The sequence below is a fragment of the Oenanthe melanoleuca genome, chromosome 12, assembly GCF_029582105.1.
Source record: "Oenanthe melanoleuca isolate GR-GAL-2019-014 chromosome 12, OMel1.0, whole genome shotgun sequence".
NCBI lineage: Eukaryota > Metazoa > Chordata > Aves > Passeriformes > Muscicapidae > Oenanthe > Oenanthe melanoleuca.
In genome coordinates, this window is record NC_079346.1 from 8,508,182 (window position 1) to 8,520,592 (window position 12,411).

At 48.1% G+C, this 12,411-nt stretch overlaps 2 protein-coding genes across 2 annotated transcripts in view; one reads left to right on the top strand and one right to left on the bottom strand.

Annotated features, from left to right (window-relative positions):
• The window catches only part of P4HTM (prolyl 4-hydroxylase, transmembrane), a 17,720-nt gene continuing 5,309 nt past the window's right edge, over positions 1-12,411 (top strand). Inside the window, exons 1-4 of the mRNA XM_056501791.1 lie at positions 1-284; positions 357-438; positions 9,810-10,000; positions 11,024-11,120. Coding sequence (XP_056357766.1) covers positions 36-284; positions 357-438; positions 9,810-10,000; positions 11,024-11,120 — 619 coding nt within the window. The 5' untranslated portion in view covers positions 1-35. The remainder of the gene's footprint in view (positions 285-356; positions 439-9,809; positions 10,001-11,023; positions 11,121-12,411) is intronic.
• LOC130258443 (secreted frizzled-related protein 5-like) lies at positions 3,822-9,799 on the bottom strand. The gene is made up of 4 exons (XM_056501806.1): positions 7,385-9,799; positions 6,478-6,650; positions 5,383-5,472; positions 3,822-4,235 (listed from the first exon to the last, which is right to left on the bottom strand). Exons 1-4 carry the CDS (start codon positions 7,708-7,710, stop codon positions 3,901-3,903), a joined length of 924 nt encoding a protein of 307 aa, XP_056357781.1. The 5' UTR covers positions 7,711-9,799; the 3' UTR covers positions 3,822-3,900.

Here is a 12,411-nt window from a genome sequence, read left to right on the forward strand (position 1 = left end):
TGCCGTGGTGACGCGGGGCCGGCCGGGCCGGGGCGATGGCGGCGGCGGAGGCGCCGGCCGAGGGGCCGCCGCTGCCCGGCCCGCCGGGGGGCCGCCCGCGGCCCGTGTGCTCCCGCCCCTACTTTCTCGTTCTCATGGTCTTCGCTCACCTCTACGTCCTCAACGTCCTGGGGCTGCTGCTCTTCGTGCACCTCAGCGCCGGCGAGCCCGGCGGGCCTCCCGCCGCCCCCCCGCCGCCGCCGCCGCCGCCCGCCCGCGCCCTCCCGCGCCTTGAGGGCATCAAGGCAAGGCCGCGACACCGGGGGCCGGGGCCGGGGCTGCTGAGCGCTGGGCGCTGACCGCTGCTCTCCCCGCAGGTGGGCCACACGCAGCGGGTGGAGCTGGTGCCCGGCAGGGCCCACGCTGTGCGCACCCTCAGCCTCAAGCCGCTGCTGTTCGGTGAGTACCGGCCCCGCCGGGGCAGCTGCTGCCGGGCCTGGGCACGCCGGTAGCGGGGGGTTTCCGTCCCGACGGCGGAGCGGTGTGTGTTTGTGTCTGTCGGTCTGTCTGACACCCGCCGCTGTCTTACACCCACTCGGGGGAAAATGACTTCCCGTGTGTTGGCAGCACCTCCCTTTGCTGCTGTTCCTTAAAGAGTGCGGTATCGTTTAAGGTATGTTGATGCAAAATTCGCAGAGGTTACGTATTCTGAATGGCCCACTTTGAAGAATTTGGAAGGTTAACCTTTCCAGGTTTTTCAGGTTCTCTGTAAAATACTAGGAATGGACAGCAGATCACTGGCAAGAACCTTGAAGAAGCTGCTCAGTATAAGTAAAAGACCAGAGATGCCCAAACTTTTGTTAATAAATTATGAAAAAGCAATTTAGTATTGATGCTTCATCACTGAGGAAATGAGTAACAGGAGAATTGATAGATTTCAAGTCTTCCACCATTTTGTGTCCTGTTCTAGATTTATTTTTATTTTTGGCTTCTCTGATACACAACCACACAACATCTGCCTTTTAGAAGTTTTTAAATCTTCTTTACCTTTCTGTGATGTTTTGCTGTCACTGGTCAAGTCTCACTAATTGAACTCTGTGTTCTGAAAAGCCACTGACAATATGCTAAATAATTTGAGGGAGGGGAATCAATCATTACAAAATTCCTACTATTGCAAAGTCAGAGGAAACCTGTTATTTCTGAAAAGACAGCATAGGGAATCTTTCAGATGCTTTCTCAATAATATAAGTAGAGGGATTTTTTCTTATTCCAAATAGATCATATACACTGAAAACCTCATAATGAACTTCGTAGTGGATTTCTGACTTACATTCACTAAACAGACACACCAGCCTGGAGCTGATAACCCCACAGCATCACAAAACTGATGTTATTACCAGAACCATGGTTTGAGGCGATTGCTCTGGTTTTCACTCAGGAAAACTCCTGTTTCCTCTTTCCCTGCCTTCCTAGTACCACTGAAGTGAAACGGTTGGTCCTGGCCTGCAAGGAAGGTACTGAAAACAATAAAAGACAAGTTTGTCGTGGCAGCAGTAATCTTGCAATTTTTAGCTTCTTGTTCCAGCACCTCCATTGGTTTTAAGGGAAGTTTTGCTCCCTGAGGATGCCATCACAGTGACAGACATTCACCATTTGAGATGCCATGAGTCTGTTCTCCTTTGTCCTCTGATAAGAAGTCCTTTATTTAGAAACTGCAAGTTACATGACAGTTCTTATCTCCCAGATGAACCTGCCAGGAGCCAGCTCTGACTTTAAAAGACTTCCAGAGACTTCTCTATCTATGCAAGCAGTACCATCCTAATTCAACTGGTTTAAAAAAACTTAATTCATTGCATCTCTGTTGCTTAAACTGGTGGAAGTGTTTAACTTGGTTGTGTTTGGTAAATACAGAAGCCCTTAGCAAAGACTCTTGAGTTTCTGAGAATATAACGTGAAGTGCTGCAGCATACAAGAGCCAATTTAAGGAAACAGTGCCTGGTCATCTTTGCTTTCAGCAGAGCAGGCTGCAGTGAGACCACAGCAGCAGACATTCACTAATGATTTAATGTGTTCTCTGGGCTTCAGAACATGGTCTTGGCACCGTAGGGAAACTGTAGGTTTGTTTTTTAGTTGTGGGTAGGTCACATCTGCATGGAACCCCAGGCGTATTTTATGGAGCTGTGAAAAAATCCCTGCCCTATTTTTTCCCCCCTCTGGCTACAAGGCATAATTTCTAAAGCTTGTAAATCAGACCATCTGTGCAGTTTTCAGTTGGGAAACACTAGTAATCAAATAGCCCTACTAATGGAAAACAAATCAGACAAAGCCTTTTTAACCTTCAGAGCTTTTATGTGTTCTGTTTTCCAAACGCGGTCTGTTGAGAAGATACTGGCATTGCAGGGACCACCTGACAGCAGTCTCTGTGGATTGGGCAGCAGTTTCTAAGAGAAGACAGTGGGCAGGAATAAAGATAGGAAATTCGGCTGTGTTTTTCTTCTGAGCCTCAGGGAAGAGAAGTAATCAGTGCACAAATGTCAGGGCGCAGCTGAATTGCAGTGTGTGTGTCTGAGCGCTTGTTTCAGCCCACAGCAGTGTGAGGAGGAGCCCGCAGCACGGGTTGTTGGTGTTCCTTGTGAACACGGGGAGGCAATGTGTCTCCAGCAGACCAATGTGTCTCCAGCACACCAGCTGTCTCTGCACAGCCAGCACTGCAGGCATCACCAACAAGGCAGAAAGCATTCCTCCCAAAGGCTGGTTTTTTGCTTGGTTTTTTTTAACTTCTTCTTTTTTATTTCAGCCACAGGTTTAAACCAATATAGAAAACTTTCCATGGACAGTGCTTTGTTAGGCAGTAGAAATCCGACTTGTTTCCTCATTTGGGGATTTGCTGTTTTCTGCACTGTGGTCTGCAGCACAGTGTGTACCCCTGCAGGGAGTGACAGTCCTGCTTGAGTGAGAGAGTGATCTGCAGAGAACTTGGTGATACTGAGATTTCCCATATTTTCTATCTTCCTCGTGTACAGGTGGAAGGCCAGGCAGGTTTCTCCCCTGCTCCCATATCAAAACTGCAATATTCTACTGTGCTGGGGCTGGGACTCACCTCTTAGTCCCGAGCAAAGCTGCTTGCTGTTCACCAAAGCTGATGTCTCATTCATGCTCTGCTTTTCATAAGGTTCTTGTGATATTCCCAGTTACCAGAATCTTCTGATCTACACTGAATTTCTGATGTTGAAGAGTAGTTTTCCCTGTTATGTAGAAATCCTCAGCTGTCTGCTCTCTGCCTTTTCTGCTTGAGAATGGCTGTTTCCTTTTGCATGTGTGGATGCTCGTCAACACTCGGTGCAGGAAGCTGAAGGGACAGCCTGACCAGAGCAGAGTTCAGAATGCAGTTTTAAGGGGCTGGGCACAGCTGAGGTGGGTTCCTCTCCCCGCTAGTTTACCTCAGACTCTTCAAGAGTATAGTCTTTGCTCCATTACATAAAAAGTATCACTTCACAGTCAGGGAGACTTGCATGTAATCTCTGCACAGAAAGCAAGCAGGCACTTGTACAGCTTTGATGTCTCAGGGTCAAATAATGAGTCTGAAATACCAGCTCTGATAATGAGAACTAGAATGAACTAAAGGTTTCTTCTAGTTTGTCCTCACCTGCATAGTTAAGTTTGGTTGTGATGTTGGATCCTACATAAAGCTGAACATAGCACGTCCTGGATCTGCAGAGCCTTGTGAGAGGAACATGTTAAACCTGCATCCTTAAGCTTTGTCTTGGTAAAACAGTGATCTGTAGTGAAGCCCTATCTGTGCACTATGACTGCTTCAAATCACCTAGAAATATGTACATCTCCAAAACACCAACTGCCAGGGAAAGGAGTTTTCTAGCCATAGGGAAGGGAGCAGTTTCTTATTGCTGGAATTGAGATTTTTCAGACCTTCCATCCCACCTGTTCGGGGCAGCGGTGATGTTTCCACCTCCGCACTGCCTGGTGCAGGTTCCTGTTCCTCTTCTGCCAGGCATAGGCCTTGTTCACCACCACTTTGTCACTCTGTACTTCACCACTTACAACGAAGACCCCTGCCTGAGTGCCTCTCATGATGTTGTGGGCGCACGTGGCATCTATGTCCAGCCACTGCTGGAGCCTGGCAGGGATTTCAGTTCTGAGGAGCGGGCCATGCTTCAGCACCTCCACCTTGGAGGGGTCCAGGTCGAAGTCCGAGATGGTGGTGGTTGTGTTCTTCCTCAGGATTCGGATTTTAACTGCTGCAGGGGTTGGAAAAAGAGCTGTGAGTTCTGTTTACTCTTCATAGTTCTCACCTACTTCAAGACAGAGCTATCCCAAGGCTTCTTTGCTGTCTCTGTGGGGAAGCATCTGTCCAAGCTTTTGCAACCGCAGTGAACTGTAAAAGTTCTCATTTGAGGTTAGTTTCCATTACTGAATACTGTTCTTAGAATCACCTCAAAGATCAAGGTCAACCACTGTCCCAGCACTGCCCAGTTCACCACTAAACCATGTCCTCAAGTGCCACACTACATGTCTTTCAAAAACCTTCAGGGATGGTGACTCAAGCCCTTCCCTGGGCAGCCTATTCCAGTGCTTGATAATTATTTTGGTGAAGAAATATTTCCTATTACCCAATCTGAACCTCTCCATTGTAACTTGAAGCCGTTTCTTCTTGTTACCTGTCAGAAAAGATCTCCTTCTCCTTTGCAATACTCCTCAATTCTCAATCTCAATTTCCCTCCTAAGGGTGGCAAAGATGTATCACCACCACTGCAGAAACCCTGGAGGAATCATGGGCACAGGCAAGCAGATGCATCAAAGACCTGGTCTTGTAAATTACTTGACTTTTCTCTGATCAGGGATTTCAGGAAGTGACATGACTGACAGCTGCTCAGGATTTGCAATCTTTTTTACTTTTATTGAAAATACCTATTTTTCTGTATGTGTGCCTGAATTCAGGACAGTATCTTGAAAACTTCCTTCCATCTGATTGAGCAGCGCCCGTGCTGCTGTTTGCTTGGGCTAGGAGAGGGAAAGTCACAATACTAGAACAATACTATTAAAGTTTGAAATAGCTGGCGTGGAATTTGCTAAAGATTCTTACAGGCATTGATTGAAATGTTTGTCTGCAAGGGAAAACCAGAGTACTGCCTCTTTTTAGCAGTCACAGACCAAAACCAAATCAGAGCCCACAGAAATAAATCAGCTCTTCACTTTCAGTGCTGCCAGAAGCTGGGTCCTCCTGCTACCTCAGAGGTAAGATGGAAACTGAAAATCCCAGGGATCTGTTGTAAAAGCTGCAGTTTCTCCCAGTCAGTATGTTATGGCAAAGCTGTTTTCTGTTCATGCCACTGCCTGGCTGCTGGAGGGAATGGCAGCAATTGAGAGGAGAAGGAGCGTACTCACCAAAATCATTTGCACAGAGGCTTTCTAGGATCTCCCTGGCAGTGCTGGCCTCCTCAAGCTCACAGTCCTTGCAGCTGGCTCGGGGCACTGCTGCAAGAGAAATTAGATTATAACACCCTTGTCAAGCTTCACTGGAAAAGGCACAGTGAAATTTTGAGATCTACAAGTGGTGTCTTGCTGTTTCCTAGTGTAGCTTCTTCCTGAGCTAGCCTGGTCCTGGAGACATACCTCAGAGAGGCAGGGTGGGAAATGTTGGACTCTCCTTCCTGTGACTGGGGCAGACGCCGCTTGTTGTGCTTTGTTCAGGCTTGTGTGTATTGCTGCATGTTAAAGCAGCAGTGAAAATGCTTAATGAGGATCTCCAAATTTGGATGAAACAGCAAAGTTTCCAGCGATATAGCCAGACTCCATCCAGTGATGCTGAAATGATGTTGAAATGTCTGTTCTCCCCTTAACTGCTCTTGAATCTCCCCCAGTATTTATCAGTATCTGGGTGTTAATTGAGTCCTTCACACAGACTTTTTTCCTGTGTAACTCATGTCTTCAGAGGCTCATGTCCTTTCATGGTGTTTCTAATGTTTAGAGAGAAGGCTTGCAAAACGTTTCTTTTTGCATGTTTTTAAGCCCTAGACACAGCTGAAAGATCAGGGCTGCAGCTCCACAGCTCCACTAGAAGTACATCTTGCTGCTGGGAGTCTGCACTCCATGAGCTCTCCCACTGTGCCTGGGCCAGAGGCTTTGCAGCCTTTCCTTGCCTCTGCCCCAAGCCCTGCGGGGTCTGATGGCACCCAGGGAGCTAATGAATACAGCAGAGAGAGGAACAAGCCACAGTCAATGTTATGCTAATTTTCTAGACACAGTTCCCAGAGAGAACAAAACTAGAATTTGTAATTAAAAAAAAAAAAAAAAAAAAAAAAAAAACAAAAAAAAAACAAAAAAAAAAAAAAAAAAAACAAAAAAAAAACAAAAAACAAAAAACAAAAAAAAAAACCAGCTTAAAACCAGAAATATGCAGAATAGAAACAAGTCATAGGATCATCCTTTTGAGCTTTCAATGTTACATATGGGAAAATACATGAAGAAAAAGTCTCTTACTTCTCCTGCTTGAGGAATTTTCATCCATGGAGACTGCTGCAATGCACAGTTCATGATCTGCAGGGAACTTGTTGCAGTTCAGGATTTCTGGCCAGGGGTAGCCGTAACAAGCCATGACGGGCGCACAGCTTCTCTTGACGGCCTCACAGAGGCTTCGGCAGGGATAGATGAGCCTGGGGAGGGGGTGGGTATTCAGCACCTCTCTGTGCCTGGCAGGAGGCTGAGGGTCGAGCCCTAGCACCACTGCTGCTGCACAGGGCTGTGTTGAAGAGTTAGCAGGCAATATGGGGATCTTTGACTTTTTTTTGAACATTCATGCAAGCAAGGAATTTCTGAGGACAAGAGGGATGAGACAAGCTGCCAGAAGCCTTTCACCTCCTTAGGGATCTTCTCCAGTTGTGCAAAGACTGCTTACCTTTACAGGTGCCTGATTACACACCAAATTTCCTTAGCAGCTCTGTACTTTGAGAACTGCACCTCAAAACTGGGGATTTGTTTCTGCTGCTGGAACTGTTGGGAAACAGTTGGGAAATTGAGAAACTGTGTTCAGGACAGGAGCTGGGTGAGGGGCTGCACAGGAGGTGGGAGGTGAAGCTAGTGTGTGCCAGCAGCTACTGCAGTGTAGGAGGGGCTGGCCAGGGCATGTGGCAGCAGTGCCTGGGGTGAGAGAGCAGAAGAATCCCAAGGAGGGAGTATAATTCTGCTGTGATATGAAATGTTCATGTTTCGCTTTCAGAGGGATGTTCCCTGCTGGGTAATCCAATTGTCTCTTACCAAGAGCAACAGCGCTGCTTTTTGGGCACTGCTCAGATTACATTGAATACATTTTCTCTCAGGAGGCACATGTAGTTGTGCTCCTGCAGGGAGTTAACTATTACAGCCGAAATAACTCATAAAAGCATCTTACCTGTCCAAGCAGATCGGTGCAAAGAGGGAGCAGAGGAAAATCCTAGCATCTGGGTGGCATTCTCTGGCCAGCAAGGGCAGCCAGCTGGAAGACTGCTGGATGACTTCTGTCATGGTCTCATGCTCTAGCAGGTTGGGAATCCTCATCTCGGAGTAGCCGATATCGTAGCACAGGGCCATGCGGTGTGGGATGGGCATGCAGCTGGAGGATCTCCTCAGGTAGCTGGCCCAGGCACCTGGAGAGCCCCAGAGCAGCAGACGTGCCAGGAGACTCAGTAGCCAGGGGCCACCCAACCTCGAGGGGTGCCTGCGAGGGGACGTGACCATGCTTGGAGCAAGTGAACCGGCAGCACACCCCGGACTGAGCTGCTCCTGACTGTGGAATGCCTTTTATAGCTTACGAGCCACCTCTTTGTCAATCCATCCTCATTAAGTTCGGCCCTTTCAGAGCCCTCATGGGGAAGACAATGCTCCAATTTTCATTTGCCAGCGGCCCGATTGTATTTTAGCAGGGGTTTGGCTTAGATCAGCAGGTGTGGAAATGAGGGCAGTTGGGGAGGGATGAATGACTTGGCCCATGTGTCTTGGGGCTTTTTCAGCCAAGATTGAATCTCTGTTTGACACCAGTGCTCCAACCCATCCCCTTTCTCTTGCTCCAGGATTAGTCATTATTTCATAAACCCTAATGTTTCCCTCTTTTGTTTTTTTGTAAAAGCAATCAAGTGTTGCTTAAAGTCAATTAGGAGGCATTTGTTTAGCTGGATCTATTGTTGAACAGGCTGGGAGATAGGATGGTCTCACAGCCACAAGTTAACTGTTTCGGAAAGCTGGGGCAGAGAGGAACTAATTTGCAGCTGTGGACCCAAGTTGTTTGCAGATGGGATTGGCAGCACTCAGCTGGAAACCCCCTCACCTTGCAACCTGCATGACCACGCTGCATTTCAGTTAACAGAACTCCTACTTCGTTCTGAAATCCTGTTACTACCACTGAAGAGTAGAATTGTCCTTCCTCCAGCACGTAATTAAGGTTCCATAAGCCATCATTACTGTAGCCCGGTTTGAGGAACTGGAAATACTGGGGGCACTGGTTGCCAGTGCACAATGGTTCATTTGGACCTGGTGCTGTGCCATGAGGTTCAAACTGGTCAGTAGAAGCTCCAGCTCTGAAGCATCCTCTGGCACCAGGACCCTGTGCTGCCTGTGGCGGAAATTGTTTCCTTGGAGTGTGTTACGGATACAGCTGGCTGCATTGTGTTCCTGGGGCTTCCCAGGAACAGCTCATTTTCTACAGGGCTGGTTCTGGTCTGTGCTTAGCAGGAAGCCAACTGTTTATTGACAGCTTGAGCCAATAGGGTTGATTTCAGGTCATGAAAGTAATTAATTTTTTCACTCCATTTGAGGATTGCTGGTGTAGTTGAACTATAATGTGTCCTTGGCACATACCTGCAGGAGCTCTAGGGAGCTGCAATTTGGAGAGCAGGACCTTGGGTCTAGGAGCACTTAACCTGTCCCGCATTGGTGGCTTCTCTTTCCGTTTTCAAAAGTCTCAGCAGCTGGTAACAAGACACTGGCCAGGAGGATCCTCTGAGCCTCCTGGGCCACCGTGTAACACTTCTCTGGAATGGGACCTTTCCAAGTGCATGCCCAGTGTTCCATGCAGCTAGAAGTCTCCTAGACTCATGGTCATTGGTGGATTTCTCTGCACTTTAATTTGCTTGGGATTGTGGAATTGCCTGATTACTGCTCGGTTTGTGCTGCAAAGGAAAGCTGGAGATACCTGAATATAGAGCCTGGCATCCTCCATGCCCAATATTTTCCTCTTTAATATTGCATTTGAAGACCATTTTTAGTGGGGAATCGAGAGAATGAGTGGGAGAAAGTTAGAATTTTTCTCCTTTCTGTTTGAGTTTCATAGTAAAGCACTGTGCTGTGCTTCCCTGAAAGGGATTTGGTTTTGTGCAAAGTGCCATCCTCTCCATGTGAGAGCAAGGACGTCTGAAACCGTGGCCATCACCACTGCCCACTTTAAAGATTTTTGGCCTCCCTTCCAGTAAAGCAGCAGTTCCCAGACTGTGATCCACATGGCACCTTTGAAATGGTAATATGCAGTGATATGCACGTGTTTGTTCCCTTCTTTGTCCATTGTGGTATCTGTGAGAGAGTTTAAGGGCTTGACCCCAGGATCCAAACATTTAGGAACTGCTGCTATAAAAATACCTGCCTCCAGCAGCTCAGGTGTGTGGTGTATGCTCTTTCAGAGCACTTCTGATAGAAGGGTGGATGTTTTTGAATGTCGCAAACTTAGAAAGTTCCTGAATTTCCCTTCTACCTCTTTTGATTTTTTTTTCCTGAGTCTCCTGCCACAAGCATAGGATCCCACTGTAACAGTTCCTCAGTCTCTGTTGCTGCTCACACTTTTGCTGCAGAAATCCCTGACTTCCTGACAGAGGAGGAGTGCAAGCTCATTGTCCATCTGGCAAAGCTAAAGGGACTACAGAAGAGCCAGATCCTACCAACAGAGGACTATGAGGAAGCCATGGAAATGATTGAAATCAGCCAGATGGACATTTTCAATCTGCTGGATCACAATCAGGATGGGCAGCTGCAGCTCAAAGAGGTAGATGGACTGGGGAAGGTTTGCTGGGGACTCTCTGGCACATCCCCTCATCAGGTGCTCTCTTGCTTACTCATGTGCTTGGGTGGGGCCAGACCCCAGGATATACCGATCACAATTTGCTTAATTTTATACCTCAAAATTTGCCCTGGCCTTCAGAATGGAAGTTTCTGGGGCAATGTGCAGCAGTTGCCATGCTATTGGGAGGCAGCAACAGCCCTTGGCAGGACTATGTGTTTTCAATATGCTGGATAAAATGTTCCTATGCTGTGGGTTGTTGCCTCTTGCTGTGTGTCCTGGGAAGTGAGTTTGTCACGTAGGCCCTGCTTTGTGCAGCTTGTGGGGAACTTACTATGTGAATTCACAAGCCCCAGCAAAGCCACCCCTATTGATGAGCCAAGGGGGATAATAAACCTCTTGTCCACGGCTTTTCAGCACCTTTGCCCTGTATGGCAAGATGCATCAGGGCAAGTACTGATAGTTCAGGCGTGTCCCTCCTCAGGCTCCTATTTCAGGTGAAGCTGGGAGTCTGAACCATCCTGTGCACCACGAGTGCTGTGGAGTATGGGGAGCTGTGCCAGTGACAGCCCAGGGCAAGGCTCCTTTCTCTGAAGGTGAGAGCCTGCTGAGAGCTGTTCAGGCTTCTGCATCTTTCTGTACATGTTGAAGGAAAAATTTTGTTCCAAGCCCTTAACCTTGGACAAGTAAAAGCATTTACTATTGTCATCAATAGCTTTACTGTCCCTTCAAGAGAAAGCTGTGCTCTCTCCACTTCAGGGCTGGTTAACCAAGTCCCAGCAGTCATTTGCCATGACCTAAACTGGAAATAACAGCACTCATCAGCATCACACTGTGTGTGGCTGCCAGATGATTCTCACTGCAATCGTCTTTCTGCAGAAATGTGCCAATTCCTGTCAGGCTGATGTGCTGTGGAGGAGATCCCACCAGGCCTCATGCAGGGAATCTCTAGGGTCTCAGGAGTGCAAGAAACCAGTGCTTTTTTTTTGATCCATTTATGAATTTCAGGTGTTGACCCATACCCGACTTGGGAACGGCAGGTGGATGACCCCCGAAAATATCCGGGAGATGTACACAGCGGTCAAAGCTGATCCTGATGGGAATGGTAAGAGCAGCTCCATGGGAGTCCCTTCACTGTCAGCACCCTGCACACCTTGCACATCCATGTGGAGGAGAGCAAGAGCTGTGTCCCTGCCCAGGCCTTTTTCTCTAGCTGAATTCTTTGAAGTAGCACTACACTGCTGTAGACACTTTCTCAGGGAAGTAAACGCAGGGTAACCCTTACTGCAGCATTCCTGCCCCTGCATCACCACTCGTAGTGGCTAACTGGTCCCACTGCCTGGGTTTGGATCTTGCCTGGAGCAGGATCAGACCACAACTCTGCACTGCCTCTCCCCTGTCAGACCTGCCTTGGTTCATGCCCTGCTGTAACAGGATCTTAGGGCTGTGCTTCCTCCCCTAGTCTGAGAGACCACTCAGGTTCTGAATACAGGGCTCTCGTTACCTGGGATGCAGATATTCAGACACACATTGCATGCCCCCCTGTTTTCAGGGAGACTTTTGCAGCAGGCCAGGAGGCTCATGTCACTGTGAGGGGAGAGTGGAATCAGTGGAGGTTGGGGTGATCTTGTCTGTCAGCCTTTGGTGCTGACCCCTCTCTCTGCCACACAACCTCTCTGTATTCTATTCTGTATAATAGTGAATAATAATAGTGTATAATAATAGTGAATAATAATAGTGTATAATAGTGAATACTCTGTATTCACTTCTGCCCCTCCTGCCCCCGGTCTCCCAAGGGCTCCTGCTGGTCCAGACATACACTCTAACCTCTGCTGCTCTAATTAGAGTGGCCTCAATTAAGCAACACTCCATTTCCTAATCAAATTAAGTGAATGCACAAGCTCTACACACTCTCTTCAGTGACCTGGCATTGAGAGCTGCCCAGGAGGAGCTGCTTTGGAGTTGAAGCAGTAGCAGTGTGAATGCATAAATATCCGGAGGGCACTCTCCTCCAGGCTGGTGGCATTCTTGGCAGGAGTATGACTGAGTCCTCAGTGGCTTTTCCACCATTCTGGACATTAACAAATGAAAGGTCCTGTTAAAGGGCTATTGGCAGGACCTTGCTTCCAGAGTGCTGCTTCCCTCTGTTGTTAGATTGGTACATGACAGAGACCAGGTCACAACCTGGATGTGGCACTGCGTCATTGAAGACTGTGGGGAGTAAGGGGAAGTGGGGATAGAGAGACACTAGGAATAATAACAGTGGATTTGGTCATGACCTGAGGACATGGCACCTGAGGAACTGTCCCTGACTGACCCTTGTGGCTAGTCCTTCCTCCTGCCAGCCCATGGTGTGTGCAGCTCAGGGCAGTACACTGCATGCTGGTATCAGGGAC

What these genes read in the sequence shown, in the direction of transcription:
- LOC130258443 (XM_056501806.1), bottom strand. Translation starts at nt 7,710, where the DNA reads ATGGTCACGTCCCCTCGCAGGCACCCCTCGAGGTTGGGTGGCCCCTGG. An exon ending in GCACCGATCTGCTTGGACAG is followed by an intron (nt 6,651 to 7,384) that starts GTAAGATGCTTT and finishes CCCCCTCCCCAG; the next exon opens with GCTCATCTATCCCTGCCGAA. An exon ending in CCTCTGTGCAAATGATTTTG is followed by an intron (nt 4,236 to 5,382) that starts GTGAGTACGCTC and finishes CAACCCCTGCAG; the next exon opens with CAGTTAAAATCCGAATCCTG.